The sequence below is a fragment of the Suricata suricatta genome, chromosome 5, assembly GCF_006229205.1.
Source record: "Suricata suricatta isolate VVHF042 chromosome 5, meerkat_22Aug2017_6uvM2_HiC, whole genome shotgun sequence".
NCBI lineage: Eukaryota > Metazoa > Chordata > Mammalia > Carnivora > Herpestidae > Suricata > Suricata suricatta.
In genome coordinates, this window is record NC_043704.1 from 86,330,709 (window position 1) to 86,348,444 (window position 17,736).

A 17,736-nucleotide genomic window follows, 5' to 3' on the forward strand; every position below is an offset into this window, starting at 1 on the left:
AGTCACAACTCCTCTTTCAAACTTAAACTTTTAAAAGGCCAAGATTAAAGAGAATACTAAGTATATATCATATGTGGAGGCAAAATAGAAATGGTTAAAATCAAGGACTGAAATTTGAAAAATGTGACAAAAGGAAAGAGACTTGGCTCAGGAATTTACTGTGAACTCTTTTGTTCTCCAGCAGAGCGTATTTGCTTCTACAAGAACAGTATGGCTAATTTACATTGCAGAATGTGGTACATTTACACTGTAAAATTTGAACTTTTTCCATGATTTGGAAGTAGTGTCAAAAACATTGCCCATTTGCTCTATCTTTAACTCTATTACTCTTTGAGGTCAATAGGCCTGAAGCAGAAATAGTATGGGATAGTTAGTAATTTTCTTGAAAAAGGAGTGGACCATTTCCATCTTTAGTTGGCAAGAGAAGTCTTTATCACCTATTATTTACTAGTTAGTAGGCACTTACATTGTTTTAGTAATCTATACAACAGTACTGGGGGGGATAAAGAACATAATCTCTTTTAGACACAGGGCTCAAAGCTGTGAAAGAAATTTCTTAATATAAGATAGAAGGGAAGATTAAATATAAAATTCCTAGTGTTTGGGCGCTTGGGTGATTCAGCCAGTTAAGCATCCAACTTCGGCTCAGTCATGATCTCATGGTTCATGGGTTTGAGCCCTGAGTCATGGTCTGTGTTGCCAACTCAGAGCCTGGAGCCTGCTTCCCCTCTTCCCCGGCCTTCTCTCAAAGATAAAAAAAGAAAAAAAAATTTTTAAATTTTTAATTTCTAGTAAAGTGTCTGGCACATGTAGCAGACACCAAGTAGATGGTAGTCATCATTATTGCCCTAATAATTGGCACTCAGGATTTAGCCTGAGGTCGGCTCAATTCAAGCAGGCCCATGCCTTTGTGTAACATCACACAAGACTCTGTAGAATTGCAGAAGAAAAAAGGTAGATAACCTGAAACAATAGTAATCCCCCGTATCATCCACTCAACAGATCTCTACTCAGTTGTCTATGTTCCAGATGCTAGGGAATGAGCTTGCAGTCACTCCTCGTACCCTCAGGCTAGCTTGGGATCCCACAGGTTGCTACACTGCCCTGCTCTTCTGATCAAACCCAGTGCATAGAAGCATTTCTGCTTTGAGGTCTGCCGTCTATGTTAGAGAGTAAACTCTGGGTAGGAAACATGTCTACTGTAATAACCATTTTACCTTTTGTATGTATCACAATGACCAGTAAGCTTACATATTTAAATTAGAAACATGCATAAAAATCAGTATAAACATATACATTCTAGCTTTATTATTAACATTTCCCCCCAAGAAACACTTTCAATCCTTAAACACACACACACACACACACACACACACACTCCTAAAAAACCCCATTTTATGTGATTCTAGCTTTGTTAAAAAAGAAAAATTGAAGGAAATTTCTCAAATTTCTTTATGGGTGGTAGGATTAATAGTACTTCTTATAATACTTTCCATTTTTCTATGTTGCGCTTCTTACATATATATTAATAGAAAATAAAGTAAAACCTAACGGTGCTAGAAAATAACTTATAAAGTCTAAAAAATATGAAATAAATGTATATAGATATAGCATCATTTACAATTACCATGCTCAAGACCTATATTCTTCCATTCTTCTTACCCTCCCCTACAAAACTGAATGATTCACGTAACCAGAGGCTTAAGAAAGCATGCCCTTCTCTCAAGTCCTGTTAAAAATACAAGGTGGTAAGTAGACGGCGTAGGGAAATCTTCAGAATGAAATTTGGAAGTCCCTAGATGAGGCAGCCCTCTGCTGGGGAAAAAAGAAAATGCAACTACTCCACAGGATCTTGGCTGGATTGTAAAGGGCACTAAGTACCTTCAGGGCACCAGGGCACTAAAAAGAGTCCTGAAAACATGGACTTTTGAAGCTAGAGGTCATTCTGAAAGTTGAAGTGTAAATATTGAATTTTTTAAATATTGAGTATGTGTTTCAAATCTCTGAGCCTCAATTTCTCATCTGTAAAACATAAAGTGATAGTACCTCGTAATGTGATTTTGAAGTCCATGTGAAAAACTGCAGTCATTTACCACGGTGCTCAACAGACAGTAAATGCTTGATCAATGACCGCCATTACTTTAGCTTTTACTCACATTTATACTCAAATCTTATAATCTTGGCAAGTAATCATTTTACATTTTGTGTCTACAAAAACAGGACTCTAGGAATCTTAAGAGATTGCATCTAAGAAAAAGATGTGCAGATGTGTTCCTTTAAGAACAATATAGGGGCTCCTGAGTAGCCCAGTCAGCTAAGGGTCCAGCTTCGACTCAGGTCATGATATTATAGATCCTGAGTTTGAGCCCCAAGTCAGGCCCCATGCTGACAGATCAGAGCTTGGAGCCTGCTTCAGACTCACTGTCACCATCCCTTGCTCATACTCTGTCTCTCAAAAATAAATAAACATAAATAAAATAAAATAAAAAGCACAATATACTGTATTTGAAACTAATGTAACATTGTGTGTCAATTATACTTCAACAAAAATCACTTTAATGACCAAAAAACAGTTTATGGCCAAAAAACATGAAAATATTAAACTGAGATTTGTTCACTGGAAAGTTATTTATTAAGGTGTCATTACGTTATAGTTAACCCAATATTTATGTAATTTAAAATTCTAAATTGCCCCTGAATAATCTAGATATCTACAATACAGATATGTATGTAAACTACTATATTTCTTGATACTTAACATAATTAGACTTCTCTCATTTCTAATTATCAGACAAATAAAACATTAAACTTTTAAAGTTACACCTTTAGGAGCTTGTAAATTTCTATTTGTCCAAGTTTCTTTTTAATTATATGATAAGTCTTAAAGGAGGAAACCAAAACCCACAAATCAAATCTTAATCTGCCTTTCACAATGTATACCAAATCATCATAATGTACACTTCAAAAACCTTAGCGTTTTGTCAATTATAGCTCAATAAAACTGAAAAAAAAAATGAAATCCAACACAAACTCCTAATCTGAACCAATGCTGAGAAAAAAAAGCAATGGAAGATTTTTTATTCATCATGTGAACAAAAGTACAGATTATATTAATTAATTTTCCCCTAAAGAGAATATACTTTGTATTTAGAGAAACAAAGGATTAGTTGTCGGGAGTTGCTTTTGGAGAACGATCAATCAGTGCCTTGTCAATGGTCGGATACTGATACCAGGGACCATCGCCTCTGGCACGCATTAACCTTCGGACTTCTAACTCCTTTAACCTGTAACAAACAGAACAGCAATATTGTGATTCCATCATTTCCAACTGCAAAATTAATGAATTTTCTCCATTAAGGGAATCTTCTGCTTTTGTGTAAAGTATTATCTAAAGTATTTTATGGAAGGGGCGCCTGGGTGGCTCAGTCAGTTGAGCACTGGACTCTTGATTTCAGCTAAGGTCATGATCCCAGGGTCATGGGATGGAGTCCTGTTCAGGCTCTGAACTCACCATGAGGAGCCTGCTTTGAATCCTCTCTCTCTCTGCTCCTCCCATGCTCGCACACACCCTTTCTCTCTCTCTCAAAGTTAATTAATTATGTATGTATGTATTTAAGTATTAATATACCGCCACAGATCCACGTGTATTCATCTATCTAGTAGGCACCTATAAGCAAAATTTGGGGCTCATTTTGGACTTTCATTATCTTGCTTATGTAGTTAGCCCACAGATACTATTTTTAATCACTAAAACATCACTTGACTTGGTAATCTAGTCTTTCCTCTTGCCCTGGCTCTTGATATGGACAGGTCACTTTCACTTGAATAGTGGTAATGCATTTTCTATTTTCTTGCCTTTTAGAAAACCTCTTGAGACTACATATTTTTGAAATAGTCCTTCTCCATGAATCCTTTCCTTTCCATTTTTATAGACTACATATTAAATTTTTCATGTGACTGGAAATTTATCCAGTTAATAATGCATTTTATTAATCTTAACCAGCTCACTAATCCCACCTATGATTGATTACATACCTTTGCGATTGTGTACATAAAAGAGTACATTCTTTTTTTTAAGAATTATATATATTATCCTTTTTCTTTCCTACTCTTTAGAATGTAATTACCCAAAATACAAATATTAAAATATTCATGAAAAGGACTGGTTTTACCCTTACAATAGACTACTACAGACCTGTTAAAAAGAATGAAGAAATGCTGTACATAGTAAATAGAAATAATACATGTAGAATTTGATTAAAAATGCGAAGTGTACAATGAGTATGTGTAGCATCTCCCCATTTCACTAAAAAACAGAAACTAGTCATTTGTGGTCATGGATACGTACACATGCAGAGAGTATTAAAAAGTGTGGAGGGCCACAAATAATAGTTATCTCTAAGGGGACACAATTATGGGAGATAGTCCCTTTCTATTTTGTATCTTTCTTTGATGTTTGTTTTCCAAATATCTAAACATATACTTAAAAAAAATCTTTTTAATGCTTATTTATTTTTGAGAGACAGAGAGCACAGAAGGGTAGGGGGAAGGAGAGAGGGAGAGAGAAAGAATCCCAAGTAGGCCCCACACTGTTAGCACAGAGCCCGATGTGAGGCTTGACCCCATGGACTGTGAGATCATGACCTGAGCCGAAATTAAGAACTGGATGCTTAACCAACTGAGCCACACAGGCGCCCTCCTAAACATAATACTTCTGAAAAACATAGGTACTCCTGTTCCATCCTTACAACAGAATCTTTCCTTTGGAGATAGAAGTCAGACTTTTGTTTTTGTTTTTACTTTGTTTGGAAATTATTTAAAATCTCAATATGTCTAAGGAATTCTAAGATCTATATTTTAATTGGAACTCAAAGTGTGGGTCTGAAGTTCAAAAAAGTCCAGTGTTGCTAAGTATGAGCAATATTGCTGTTCCATGCTCTTATATACATAACGACAATTCCATATGGTAGCTATAGACATGTATGATTACATACCTAGGAAACAGGCCAATCATACGTTCTTTTAATCATTTAAATATATTTGTTTTTAGTAGCATAGCAATTTTTATAAACTACAAAGTTTAAGAGAGAATAACCAGAAAGCAGATCAGTGGTAGAGTGGGGCAAAGAGTAGGGGATGGGGAATGACTGCAAGGCACAGGAAAGAGGCTCAGTAGGTGATTGAAATGACTTTGACTGTGAAGGTTACACAGCTATTTTCCTTGGTCAAAAACCCACTGAACTTAATACATACATATGACCGTATGTAAACCTCACTACAAACACTAAAATGAACCTCAGACAGGATCACATTTAAAAGTAGCAAAAGGAAACATGAGTGAACATTTTAAAGAATAACAATTTGGACATATACTTCCCTATTTAATAACTATTAGAGACCTATGCCTGACACAAAATCCCAAAAGTTAAAGAAAAAGACTGACAAACCTGACAATAATTATATGTGTAAATATATATAAAGTAATGAAACACCAATACATAAGTTCAGAAACATATTACTACTCCTATATTTTTTAATGCTTTTTTTTAAATTTATTTTTGAGAGACAGAGAGAGACAGCATGAGCAGGGAGGGTCAGAGAGAGAGGGAGATACAGAATCCAAAGCAGGCTCCAGGCTCTGAATTAGCTGTCAGCACAGAGCCCGACGCGGGGCTTGAACCCACGAACCATGAGATCATGCCCTGAGCTGAAGCTGGACGCTTAACCAACTGAGCCACCCAGGTGCCCTTACTCCTACATATTTGTTAACGTGAAACATAAACACATCTTGGTTACAAAAAATTTACACTATCAAAAGGCAAATGACAAGTCAGGAAAACATACTTGTAACAAAACAAAAAGATATTTTAGTTAAATGTATAAATTAGTTGAAAATTAGGCAATTTACAGGAAAACAAATACAAACAACTAGATTTATGAAAAAATACTCAACCTTACAAAAAAAATACAAAATTAAAATAATGAGATAACATTTTTCAACTATCTGATCAGCAAAATGTTTAGGTTTGATAAATTCTATTTACAGGGAATGGTATGGAAATCAGGAATTATCATGTATTGGTGACAGAAAAAAAAACTGATACAACTTTTTGGGAAAGAGTTTGGCAACATCTATCTAAAATACAAGACAAGGGCGCCTGGGTGGCTTAGTCAGTTAAGCGTTCGGCTTCGGCTCAGGTCATGATCTCACGGTTCATGGGTTCAAGCCCTGCATCAGGCTCTGTGCTGACAGCTAGCTCAGAGCCTGGAGCCTGCTTCAGATTCTGCATCTCCCTCTCTCTCTCTGATCCTCCCCTGCTTGCATTGTCTCTGTCTCTCAAAAATAAATAAAAACCATAAAAAACATTTTTTTAAATACAAAACATTTGGTTTATCAGTGCCGCTGCTAGGAATTTATATTCCGGATACACTCTATATATGAGGATATTTACCACAGCACTATGTATATTATCAATAAACTTAGAAAGAACCTAAGTACCAAGAACAAGGGACTGGTTAAAAGAAATTAAGGTACACACATCCAGCAAAACATAGGACGCAGCCACTGAAATGTGAGGTTTTCCTAATATCACGCACCCACGAACCTCCAGATCATAACCTGAGTCAAAGTCAGATGCTTAACCGACTGAGCCACCCACATGCCCCAAAAGAGTGAAATATTTTAAAAAGAATTCTCTTTACTCTGACAGATATTATCAACTAATAATCTTCCAAGTTTCCAACTCATAAATTCCACACAGGCTAATTCCATCCCCATCTTCATTCTTTTACATGGAGCATCCTATCGTGTTGAAGCAGTTTAATTTTTTTCTTGTGGCTTACGAATTTCTTTCCTGTCCCCCTCCCTTCCTTTTCTTGTTTGTTTGTTTTACCGTAAATCAGCCTTTTCAGCTTCAATTTGAAGGATAGCCATTGTTTTTTCATAATTCTTTTCAGGACTATCAAAGAAAGTTCGGGCAATCCATCTTGAGATAGGATGCTACAAGAGAAATTGTGTTTATTATTATTCTCTGAACACTACTTTGCTCTTTCGGTTCACTATTCTTTAAACTGGCCATCTCAGGCAAACCAATAATACTAACTAAATGCCAACTACTTTAGGTGTATTTTAAATCACTTTAATCCATTAGGTGGATATTACTTTTGGCCCCATTTTACAGATGAGCAAATTTTGCAAAGTTATACAGTTACTAAGTGCCAACATCTGAACACAAACTGGGTCTGTCTGACTCCAAACCCTGTGCGTTTCGCCATTACAGTACACTGAGTATCATTAAATGGCAGATTTAGGAGCTAAACCCAGGGTTTGGTGATCAAAAACTGAAGCTCCTTCTCTCAGCACAGATGAACTATTTGTATGGCTTACCTTAAGATATTTTAACGTTTTATTAATGATAGATTTCTTTTCTGAGATATAGTTCAGTGAGATAATAAAACATGATAGTAGATCTTCCACTCAAGGCCATCTCACTAAGACAGTAACAGAATTAACTTTAGAGATTCCCAAGCAGGCCCCACACCATCAGTGCAGAACCCGATGCTGCTGCTTTAGTAGCAGGGACCGTGTGCTAAAATGACAGCACAGGCTCTCAAGTCAGACCTGCGTAGGTTCAAATACTGGCCATACCTTTTGGACAGGTCACTTATCCACTTTTCCTCACCTCTGAATTGGGAATAATAATAGCACATTTCACATGGAATATGGCAATATTTGCAAAACACTACCATAGTGCCTACTACACAGTAGATGAGTGATAAAGAACAGCTAGCATTACTATTGGTAAAATCTTTCCTATGGCATTGAACTTACAATAAATTCTGACGGCTAAAGTGCTAGGGTGAGGACGCACTACAGAGTCATTCTTTAAAACACCATGACGCATAAAGTAATAAAATCCAGAAAATTATCAAAAGAAGTTGCTTGTAAAAAATGAGCACAAAATGTATCATCTCCCTCATACTAAAAATTGAATATTAATACATCATAAGAGCTAAATTAAGACATTAATCAATACACTGACAAGACACCTAATAGAAAGTAATTTTCAATGACCTATACTAACCTTGAAGTACTCCCAGTGTTCTGGGATATAGCCTTCTGGAATTTCTGCTAATTCAGCTTCGCCTAATAAGAGAAAATAGTAATGCCCAATTTTAGTATCTGGAGTTTATAATATTAATCCTTTCACTATTTAAGTAAGAAACTAACCTCTTGCAGTTTTAAAGAAAGCTTTGTACCAATGAAGATATCAAATACAGTTGACCCTTGAACAACACAGGTTTGAACGGCATGGGCCACTTACACTTGGATTTTTTTACAGTACAGTACTGTATTTTCTCTCTCACTTTTTAGGTTTGAGAGAGACAGACAGACAGACAGACAGAGAGTGCAAGCAGAGGAGGGACAGAAAGAGAGAGAGAGAATCCCACGCAAGCTCTGCACTCTCAGCACAGAGCCTGATGTCGGGCTCAAATTCACGAACCATGAGACCTGAGCTGAAATCAAGAGTTGGATGCCTAACTGAGCCACCCAGTCACCCCTTCCTTATCATTTTCGTAGTAATATTGTCTTTTCTCTAGCTTACTTTATCATAAGAATACACTGTATAATATAAAAAACATACAAAGCATGTGTTAACCAAATGTTTATGTTATCAATAGGCTTCTGGTCAACAATAGGCAATTAGTTAAGTTTGAGGGAATCAAAAATTATATGTGGATCTCTGACCGAGTGGGGAATTGACACCACCACATTGTTCAAGGGTCACCTGTATTTTAGATTCACTATAATGTAGTTGAAAATCATTTCATTCATTAGATATTTTTTACATGTCTTCTACTGGTAAGGCATTGTCTATTGTCTAAGGCATCATAGGAGAGTTTCACATTGTTTTTATACAAATGTAACAAAATAAAAGAAACATTATTCCTTCTGGTTTTCTCTACCACTAGGATTCAAGATGATAGTAGTTTGGGCAGAATTTCCCATGAAAATCTAATTTTTACTGTCATTCACAGTTTCATTCTTCTTTAGATTATAATTTACATATTCCAAAGTGCACGCATAAAAAAATTCTTCCATGCCTTAGCCTCTCTTCCACCTCTATCTCTATTTTCCTTATTCAGACTTGTCAAAGCTGGTTTGGAAAAATAACAAGGAAGAAAACAAGGCTTTCTGAGGCCTTTTGTGGCCTCTACAGTTGGTGACCTACAAGGTTCTTGAAGGGGGGAAAAAACTTAGATAAAAAAACTAACATTGTACCCTGTTATAGATTGAGGTCTGGTTATTTATTGTAAAATCAAATTCCATGCCTCTGTTTATTATTTAAATAACTTTTCCTTATAACATCCATAATTTCCTTCTGTTATTAATATACATGGGTTTTGAAAATTTACCTTGGTTGGAGAGGTACTTACCAATAAATACATTCACCAGAGTTATGCCAATTGCTACTGGAATCCCAGTCAACAAAATGTAGAATTTCTGTTAAGATTAAAAAACAGTTTTCACATAACATAACCATTACCTAACTCTCTTTCCCCACTTTTAAACTGTCTTCAATTTTTGATTTCCTTACCTTGCCTGTAAAATAAATTTGCCATATTGGAGATGTGGTACCAAATTATTTATTTCTGAGATTTTCTTTTGCTCTAACTTTTAGATGCCTATATTTGGCACCAAAAATGAAAGAAAAAGTAAGGAGTGATTGTATAAAGATAATACAATATATGCTTAGGTGATTTTTCAGTTTTGGTTAAGGCAATGTAATAAAAGTTGAAAAATTTTGTATTAAGATGGAACGTGCAAAAACACTGGGTGTTGTTAGCCACTGGGCAGTTTGAGTTGGTCATGACAAGAAAAGTGGGAGCGCAACCAGGAGGATGAAGGGCATTAAGCACAATGGGCAGACAAGAGGTCTAGAGGGCAGCAGCCAGACAATCTTCCGTCTTCCAAGCCTCTACTTTTCCTTAAAGAGTCTTGAGATACAAATATATAGCCAGTCCCCCACTTCATCCTCTGAAACCGATGTTCCTGAACAATATAGAAATAAAAAATTGTATCCCAAAATAATGTAGTTAAAGAAGTCTTTCGGGGCGTCTGGTGGCTCAGTCGGTTGAGCGTCCGGCTTCGGCTCAGGTCATGATCTCACGGTACGTGGGTTCGAGCCCGCGTCAGGCTCTGTGCTGACAGCCAGCTCAGAGTCTAGAGTCTGTCTTCGGATTCTGTGTCTCCCTCTTTCTCTGACCCTCCCCTGCTCGTGCTGTCTCTCTCTGTCTCTCAAAAATAAATAAAAAACAAAAAAAATTTTTTAAAGAAATGTGAACTTACAAAATAACACCTTTTACAAAATGAAAGATGTATATTTTCTAAATAGGCTCCCAAAAAGTCCTATTTGTATGTAAATAGTTTAGTTCAGTAACATTTTTAACTCACCAGTAAACTCAAAAAACGCCTGTCATAGAATCCAGAAGGTTTGATGATAAACAGCCTTTTCCCATGATCTCCGCTGCATCGCACAGGAGCTGGCAAGATTAAATTACCATGTCATACACACAAGGCTCACTGGGGTATACTGTTCTCTTCTGAGATGAAATCAGGGTATAAGAAAATGTACGTTCATAAATGTTTAATATGAATTAAGATAAAAATACATACTTGAGTATTAAAGGCAGGGCAGACAGGAGATCTTTAAACAAAGACTGATGTACTATTGTAAACTCTAGCTTTCTTCACTTGTATTCACCTTAAAGAGATGTCTGAATAATTGTCTGAATTTGTTTCCAGAGCAGGCAGGGAGGTTTGATACTCTTGGTGGGCTAATTATCTTTATCTCTGCAACAAATATTTTCTAACGCTATAAAATAAGTAAATTTAATTTAAATTGTGTCACTTCGTATGATGAGGAAAGATACATCACGGACTTGCAGCAAAATAGATGGGAAGATATATTTATTCCACATATCTCTAGTAGGAACTTGAAGGTGTTCAAACATAAACACTCTAACATATCTTGATAAAATTGCTCTGTAAGTCATTGTTTTTTCAATTTTTATTTGAGAAAGAGAGAGAGAGCGTGAGCAGAGGGAGAGAAAGAGAGAGGGAGAAAGAGAGAGAGAGAATCTTAAGCAGGCTCCATGCTCAGTGTGGAACCCAATGCAGTGCTCGAACCCACACTGGGATCATGACCTGAGCTGAAATCAAGAGTTAGACATTCAACCAACTGAGTTATCCAGGCGCCCCTGTAAGCCATTTCTGGTGAATATTCTCCTTTTCAAATTCTCCCTTGAATGGTATGTAATCAAGCCTTTCTACATGATTCCCCTTTCTTGGACATCTGGAAGGATCACTGCAGGAACTCTAAGTCCTTAGTGCTGGAAGCAGGAAAGGATCTCACTGTTACTGCGAAACTGAGGTTATGGTTTCTGCTGTATGTAACTGTATTCAAAGAAATTTCCCACGGGGGTCACTGTGGAATACAAACTAATTCCCCATTAAAGTAATTTTAGTTACAATAGAGGTCATAAAGATTTGTACCCTTTGTTCAAGCTTAGATGTCTGGAATGCCCTTCTCTCTCCTGATGACTCTAGGCCCAGATGACATTTTATCTTCCAAAAACCAACATTTTCCCAACCACGTGAGATCTTTTCGACTTCTGAACCACTGTATATTCTACTGATACGTCTACTTGCTTTCATCGCTCCCACTGAAATATAAATGTCTTGAAGGCAGGAACTATATTCTTAATTTTGGCATCACCTACAGCAGTTTGCAATGAATTCAAGAGGTTAATTCACAAGAGAATTCAAAGCTGGCATGAATTAACTGTGTACAATTCACACCACTAAAGTTTCTGTAACAAGAGAATGTCACAAAGTGACTATATATTTCAGATAATTGTTTGAAAGATACATTGGAATTCTTTGTGGACTAGGTGGGGAAAAAAGGAGCTGGTTAACAGTACAAATCACTCATTAATTCAATAAATATTTAAATGCCTACTATGTGTAGGCCCTACGCTAGGCTATCCTTTCCAACAATGGAAAGAAACAGGATGTTTGTCAGAAAAAATTTCAGAAAAAACCAGGCCCAGAAGTAAGGTTCCTATTCAGACAGGATGGTAGAGGGGGCAGAGTATGAGGAAGGTGAACTAAAAGGTGAGAGAAGTAGAAAGTAGATGAATTTGTAATGGGTAACTGATTGTCTGATTATACCCAAAAGGTGCTGATTACTTAATCCAATAACCTGCCAAAAGGCTCCATCCAGAGCCCTGAGAGGTCAATATTCCTACAAATGGCCTGGATGAGGTAAAAATGGCATTTCTGATGACACAAAGCTACTGCCATCACAATGGTTACCCTACTGATGATGGAATGGGATCCCCAAAAGTCTTCATACCCATTTACAAAAGGCTGAATCTAAAAGGATTAAATACAGTAAGTGAAAGTCCTGATTGGACCTCCCAAAAGCTGCTCCCAGACTTAAGAGTCAATGGTGTGATAGGGTTAACAAGAAAGTCAAAGACAATTCAATCCTAATTTTATGTACTAGAAGTATAGGGTCAAAACAGGAGGAACGCCCACCTCCATCTCCTAATTAGACCTGCAGAACATAGTGTGTCCATCCCAGAGTACACTGTTTTAGAGGAACAATCTAGAGCACATCCCAACGTAAGCAACCAGGATGGCAAACAACCTAGAAACTAATATACTTACTTAGCTTAAAGAAATGCAACTATTGGCCCACAAAAAAGAAGTCTGGGTAGAAAGCAAATAAGTGTCTTTAAGTAGCTGAAGGGCTATCCCATAACCAAGGGTCACACTAGTCTGTATTGACTTGAAGGGAAGAACCAGAATCAATGTGTGAAAGAGTAATTTTCAGCTTAATACAAGGAAAAAGTTTCTGCCAATTTTAGTGGTGCAAAATAAAACTGGACTGCCTCTCCAGTCCCCTTTCTGGAGTTATTCAAGTGTCAACAGTGGGATGCAACAAGGATATTCTGGGAGTTGGTCTAGTGGATGTCTAAGGTCCTTTTGCTCAAAGAATCTGAACACATGGCCTCTCTTAGAAGAAAAAGGTATACCTTTCCAACTTATCAGTCTCAATGACTTCCCTCCAACTCTAAGAACTCTTTGCCCAAAAGCTTTTCCCCAGGCTCTTTGAAGGGTTACCTCCGCACCTCCATCCTTCAGGACCAAGATCAAACGTAACCTCCTCGAAGAGGTCTTCTCTGACTAGCCTATCCAAAGCTGGCCTCCCACTTATCCTCCTTCATACCATTTGGTTAGTTCTTTTAGAACAGTACACACTACGCCTGATTATTTTGTTGAAGTCCATGAGGTCAAGGACTGCATTATTCAGTACTGTATCTCCAGTACCTTTTAGTGTCCGCTGCATTGTAGATGCTCCATAAATATGGTGGAATTTACGTTTCTTAGGTAAATTAAATGTTAGTTGGGATCCTTCCTTACTCTCTGAAAGTAAATCTACTCAGAAGAGATAGTGTACTCCCAACTTTCCCTTCCAACTGGGCAGGGAGACACAGACACAGACACATACACACACATCACCCAGAGAGAAAAACATGGATTAAACTCTACCTGGTTTTAGGGACAACTGATTATGAATTACATTATTAACAGATATGGAAAATGTAACAAACCAAAAAACTATGGAAGAATGCTTGGTCTGGCTGCATTCTAGCAATATTAATACAGTTAGTAAAATGAACTGCTTGCTTTCTTTACATATAATTACCTTTATTTAAACAAGTTATTCATGTCATTAAATGTGCTAAAATGTGCAAAATAACTATTATTATTTTATTACTGTTATTATTATTAACTGTTCTAAAGTGTATTTCATAGCACTAAACTCTCCTCAAACATTCTGAGCCTTCATGATTTGTTCTTGATGTAGTTAGGCCATTTCCTTATAATCTATAAATATTAGAGTGAATACTGCTTACACAGTTTTTGACAACTGTGATATACGGTAATGTAAGTTTTGTGTCTCTAAGACAACAGTCAAAAACTAGCCATTTTGTTTCCTTCATTCTCAGACTATTCCCAGTTAATGACTCCACCAACTCAATTGCCCAGGCTAAAAATCTCACTCATTTTCCTTGCACCTATCCCTCACTCATCAATTGTCAAGGCCTCTTGATTTTAAGATTCGACTTTTCTGTTCTCTTTACCTCAGTGGCTTAGGTAACCAACACCCGTTTATAAGTCATCCGATATTCAGAAGCATCTTCCCAAAGCACACTACTGATTTGGTCTCCTAAATAAAAGACTCTGGCAGCCTACAGAATAGTTAAGATACTCTGGTTTTGTATTCAGTCCCTCCACTCCCCCCGTTGGGTCCCAACTTCTCTTTCGTAAGCCTTTTCTCTCAACATCTACCTACCTCAAGACTCCCGTATTCAGATATATAAGAAAACACATCCTCTACTTTTCTGCCAATTGCACCCGTTATAACCAACCAGCATCCGCTTAAAAAGTCCCATCTTCTACATCTGAATTAATGCCATATCACTTGTTTATATAATAATTTAAATACTTCTCAGTTTTCTCAACCATAATGTGCACAGATCAGTCTTCAAATTAAAGCTTCTGCAGCCGAGGGAAGAACTTAAGCCCATTTCTGTAATTCCTTGATATTAGACACTTAATAAATAATTTAAATAGAATACTTGTATCTGCGTATTTCCTGAGAAAAGTTTTCAGGGACGGTGAATGACCATAACATCACAGCTGTTTAAGAAACAGATGTTTAAGAAAGGGGTGACCACAGGGCTTGTTAGAAGGCCAATGCTTCTAAATCTAGGTGCTGTAGATTTTCCCACTCACTCTTCACAACTGCCTTGTGAGGTAGGTTAAAATTATATTCCTCCTTTTTTTAAAAAAACAGTTCTTACGTTAAGAGACAAGTACTTTTCAAAATGACATTCTAGAAAGATGCAAACTTATGCAGAAATATATTTCAGGGTTAATAAATACTTGTCAATAGTAAAGAGATTAGATTTATTTTCCTGTCAACAGAATATAAGCACACTTGTAATAAACATCTCCTTTTTTAAAAATAAAGAAACACAGGTTCCAAACAATTAAGTACTTTCCACTTAGCTTCCAAGATATGATCCAAGGTCACATAGCCACTAAACTCAGGAGCCAGGATTTGAACGTAGGCAGTCTAGCTCCAGAGAAAAAAGAACATGGTTCTCTACATGGTCTTACAGTCTCATAGGGGCAGGCATAAGCAATAATATAACAGATTAAAACCTTTCATTCCACAGTGACAGATGAAACCACCTGTAAAATACCTTTCAAAGCAGGTTTAAGGCTGAAACAGACTCTAATACAGCTATTAGATCCTTTCTTGGTCCCAATGGAAAGGGTGTAGATTATTAGTACTTCCAGAACTCCAAGAATGGGGGAATAATGTATAAAGAGGGTCTGGGAGTGAGATTTTTATCTGAGTTTCTCTCCAGAAAGATATGATTAACTAGCATCACCAGGAGGTATTTGAAGAGGAGGATATTTGAAATCAGAAATGGCTTACAAAGGGATTTTATCAAGGAATGTTAGCACATGTAGTTTTTTTTTTTAAGTTTCAATTTCTTGCTGGAAATCTGTGAATTCCACGAGTTCTTTTCATCATTTTTGCAACAAGTCTCTATGTGAAGTGACATAATTCAAATTAAATTGGGAGAAGAAAAAAGGGGTAAATAGAGAAAGTTATGTTGAGGTTGAATATCTTTTTGGCTTTCGAGTACACTTCCTCTCTACCTCTTTGTACTGTAGGACAGACAGCTTATAGTATATTTTTGATCAAGAGGATTAAATGAATTAATATCTTTAAGATCTTAGGATGGTACATGGCACATAGGGTTCATAAATATTATCACATTTGGTGCTGTAGTGCATTATTTTTGTAATAACGGAGTCACCGTCCCTTCATTAGTAAAATGGGCATGATAACACTGTACTTACTTTGCAGAGTCTTTGAAAGAATTAGATCGAATACAATGCATCCGAGGCTTTGCTAGTATAATTATTCATTCTCTTAGAAGTCAACACAGTCTCCAAGAAGCTTCAAATAACCCTCCCGTGACTGCATTATGACTTTCCTGGACTTAGGGACTTTTCCTTCATGGGCCCCTTCCACTCTAAGAAGATATTAAAAATTACTATTTTATGACTGCGTTGATATAAAACGAATACAATTCGGCTGGATTCATTACCACATATTCATTAACATTACAGGGTGTTTCTTTTCCTCCTGATTTTAAAAGAAAGATAAAACATTTCCATGGACCCCTAAAAGTATCGTGTAGGCACTGTGCCTACCGAAGGAGTTAGCCCTGAGCCTCCCCATCTACCTACTTAGCACCAGTGAGTTCCTGGGCAACGTAACTTACATACAACCTTGTGGGACTAGAACCTAGGGCTCGTGGAACGTACAGAGAGAATCCGGTGCCCGAGAGACCTAGGTCTCAGCCCTGTGCCTTTTTAACCTCAACTTCATCCGCAAATCCGCACCAACTGTGATAGCTGAGTAGTAAAGTGTTTCACAAATGCTAATTAATGATTTAAGTACGATCGATCTGATTACTCCAGGAAAACCATCGATCCTCTCAAGCCCCAAGCCCCCAATTTCTCCCAGCTCCTTCCAGATCCCACCAAGGTCACCGGGAGGAGTTCTCCATCTTCATCCCACATCCCCTGGGCGCGCTTTTTCCCAAAGCTAGTACCCACCAACAGTCTTCGGAAAGCCACGGGTGAGGAAGCCCCCGAATCCAAGTCGAGCGCCAAGCCGGCGGCCAGAAAGAGCTGCCACTGCAGTGACCGAGGCCCGCTGCAATAAACTCATGGCCGCCATGGCTACTACGGGCAATTGAAAAACCGGGGAGAGTAACGGGAGCCGAAAGAGCCAATTTACCAACGAAAGCGAAGGCGGAATGCGGCCATCTTTAGTGAGGGCAAAGCCTTTTTCTGCTTTCTCCATCCGGTCGGGCCGAGACACCGGAAGTCACGTCATTGTTGGAGAAGCCGCAGTAGGCTTACTTTCTGTGGAGACATGGCTGCGGCCAGTTTGGGTAGTGTTTGCAGCAAAGTCTTAACCGCGCTGAAGGCTTCTAAGTCGCTAATATGTCTTCAGGCCCCAGCTAGCACAGGGTAAGTGATGTGAGGAGTAGGTTTGTTCTCCTCTCCGACTTTGGGTCTTGTTTGGTTGCTGAGCTGCTGGAAAACAGCTGAGACGCGCGTCCGAGTCCGAACGCACCTGCGTGAGAAGGGAATGCCCTTAGAAAAGTCGCCCACCTCCGACGTTTCCAGTCATTTCTCAGCCATTCTCTTGTCACTTATTGTGGACTGTCTTAGGCAGTCCGTGGCGTCTGTAGATAACCAGTATTTATTGAATTAAACCTAAAGGGTCAGAAGCATCCTCTTTGGTTGGGTGAATTGGGAAAAACTGCACTGAAGGGGATTTGGTTATGGAACTGAAGATTTTGTCAGGTTTGGATGGATAAAAACGAAGGCGCCGTTGTATCTCCAGGATCTATGAGAAATATTGTTCGGTAAATGTTGAGTGAATAAGTGAAAACTAGTCAAAAGACCGGAAAGTAGCTCTGCTGGTGTGAGAAAGGGAACTACATGTGGTGTTTATTATTTCTGGAAAGACAGCCAGTCTTCTGGACAGAGTAGTCTAGAGT

General features: G+C 37.8%; 2 protein-coding genes across 3 annotated transcripts in view; one reads left to right on the plus strand and one right to left on the minus strand.

Annotated features, from left to right (window-relative positions):
• Positions 1 to 2,609: 2,609 nt before the first annotated feature.
• Positions 2,610 to 16,997, minus strand: NDUFB5 (NADH:ubiquinone oxidoreductase subunit B5). 2 transcript variants are annotated; one of them, XM_029939837.1, is made up of 6 exons: positions 16,781 to 16,968; positions 10,457 to 10,545; positions 9,439 to 9,505; positions 8,085 to 8,146; positions 6,894 to 7,000; positions 2,610 to 3,284 (listed from the first exon to the last, which is right to left on the minus strand). In XM_029939837.1, the coding sequence occupies exons 1-6, from the start codon at positions 16,902 to 16,904 to the stop codon at positions 3,164 to 3,166; spliced, it is 570 nt and encodes a 189-aa protein (XP_029795697.1). In that variant the 5' UTR covers positions 16,905 to 16,968; the 3' UTR covers positions 2,610 to 3,163. The 2 variants fall into 2 exon arrangements, with proteins under 2 accessions (XP_029795697.1, XP_029795698.1); XM_029939838.1 differs by lacking the exon at positions 6,894 to 7,000 and having other exon boundaries at positions 16,781 to 16,997.
• Positions 16,998 to 17,070: 73 nt separating this feature from the next.
• MRPL47 (mitochondrial ribosomal protein L47) overlaps positions 17,071 to 17,736 on the plus strand; it is a 32,166-nt gene continuing 31,500 nt past the window's right edge. The window contains exon 1 of the mRNA XM_029939836.1: positions 17,071 to 17,200. Coding sequence (XP_029795696.1) covers positions 17,103 to 17,200 — 98 coding nt within the window. The 5' untranslated portion in view covers positions 17,071 to 17,102. The remainder of the gene's footprint in view (positions 17,201 to 17,736) is intronic.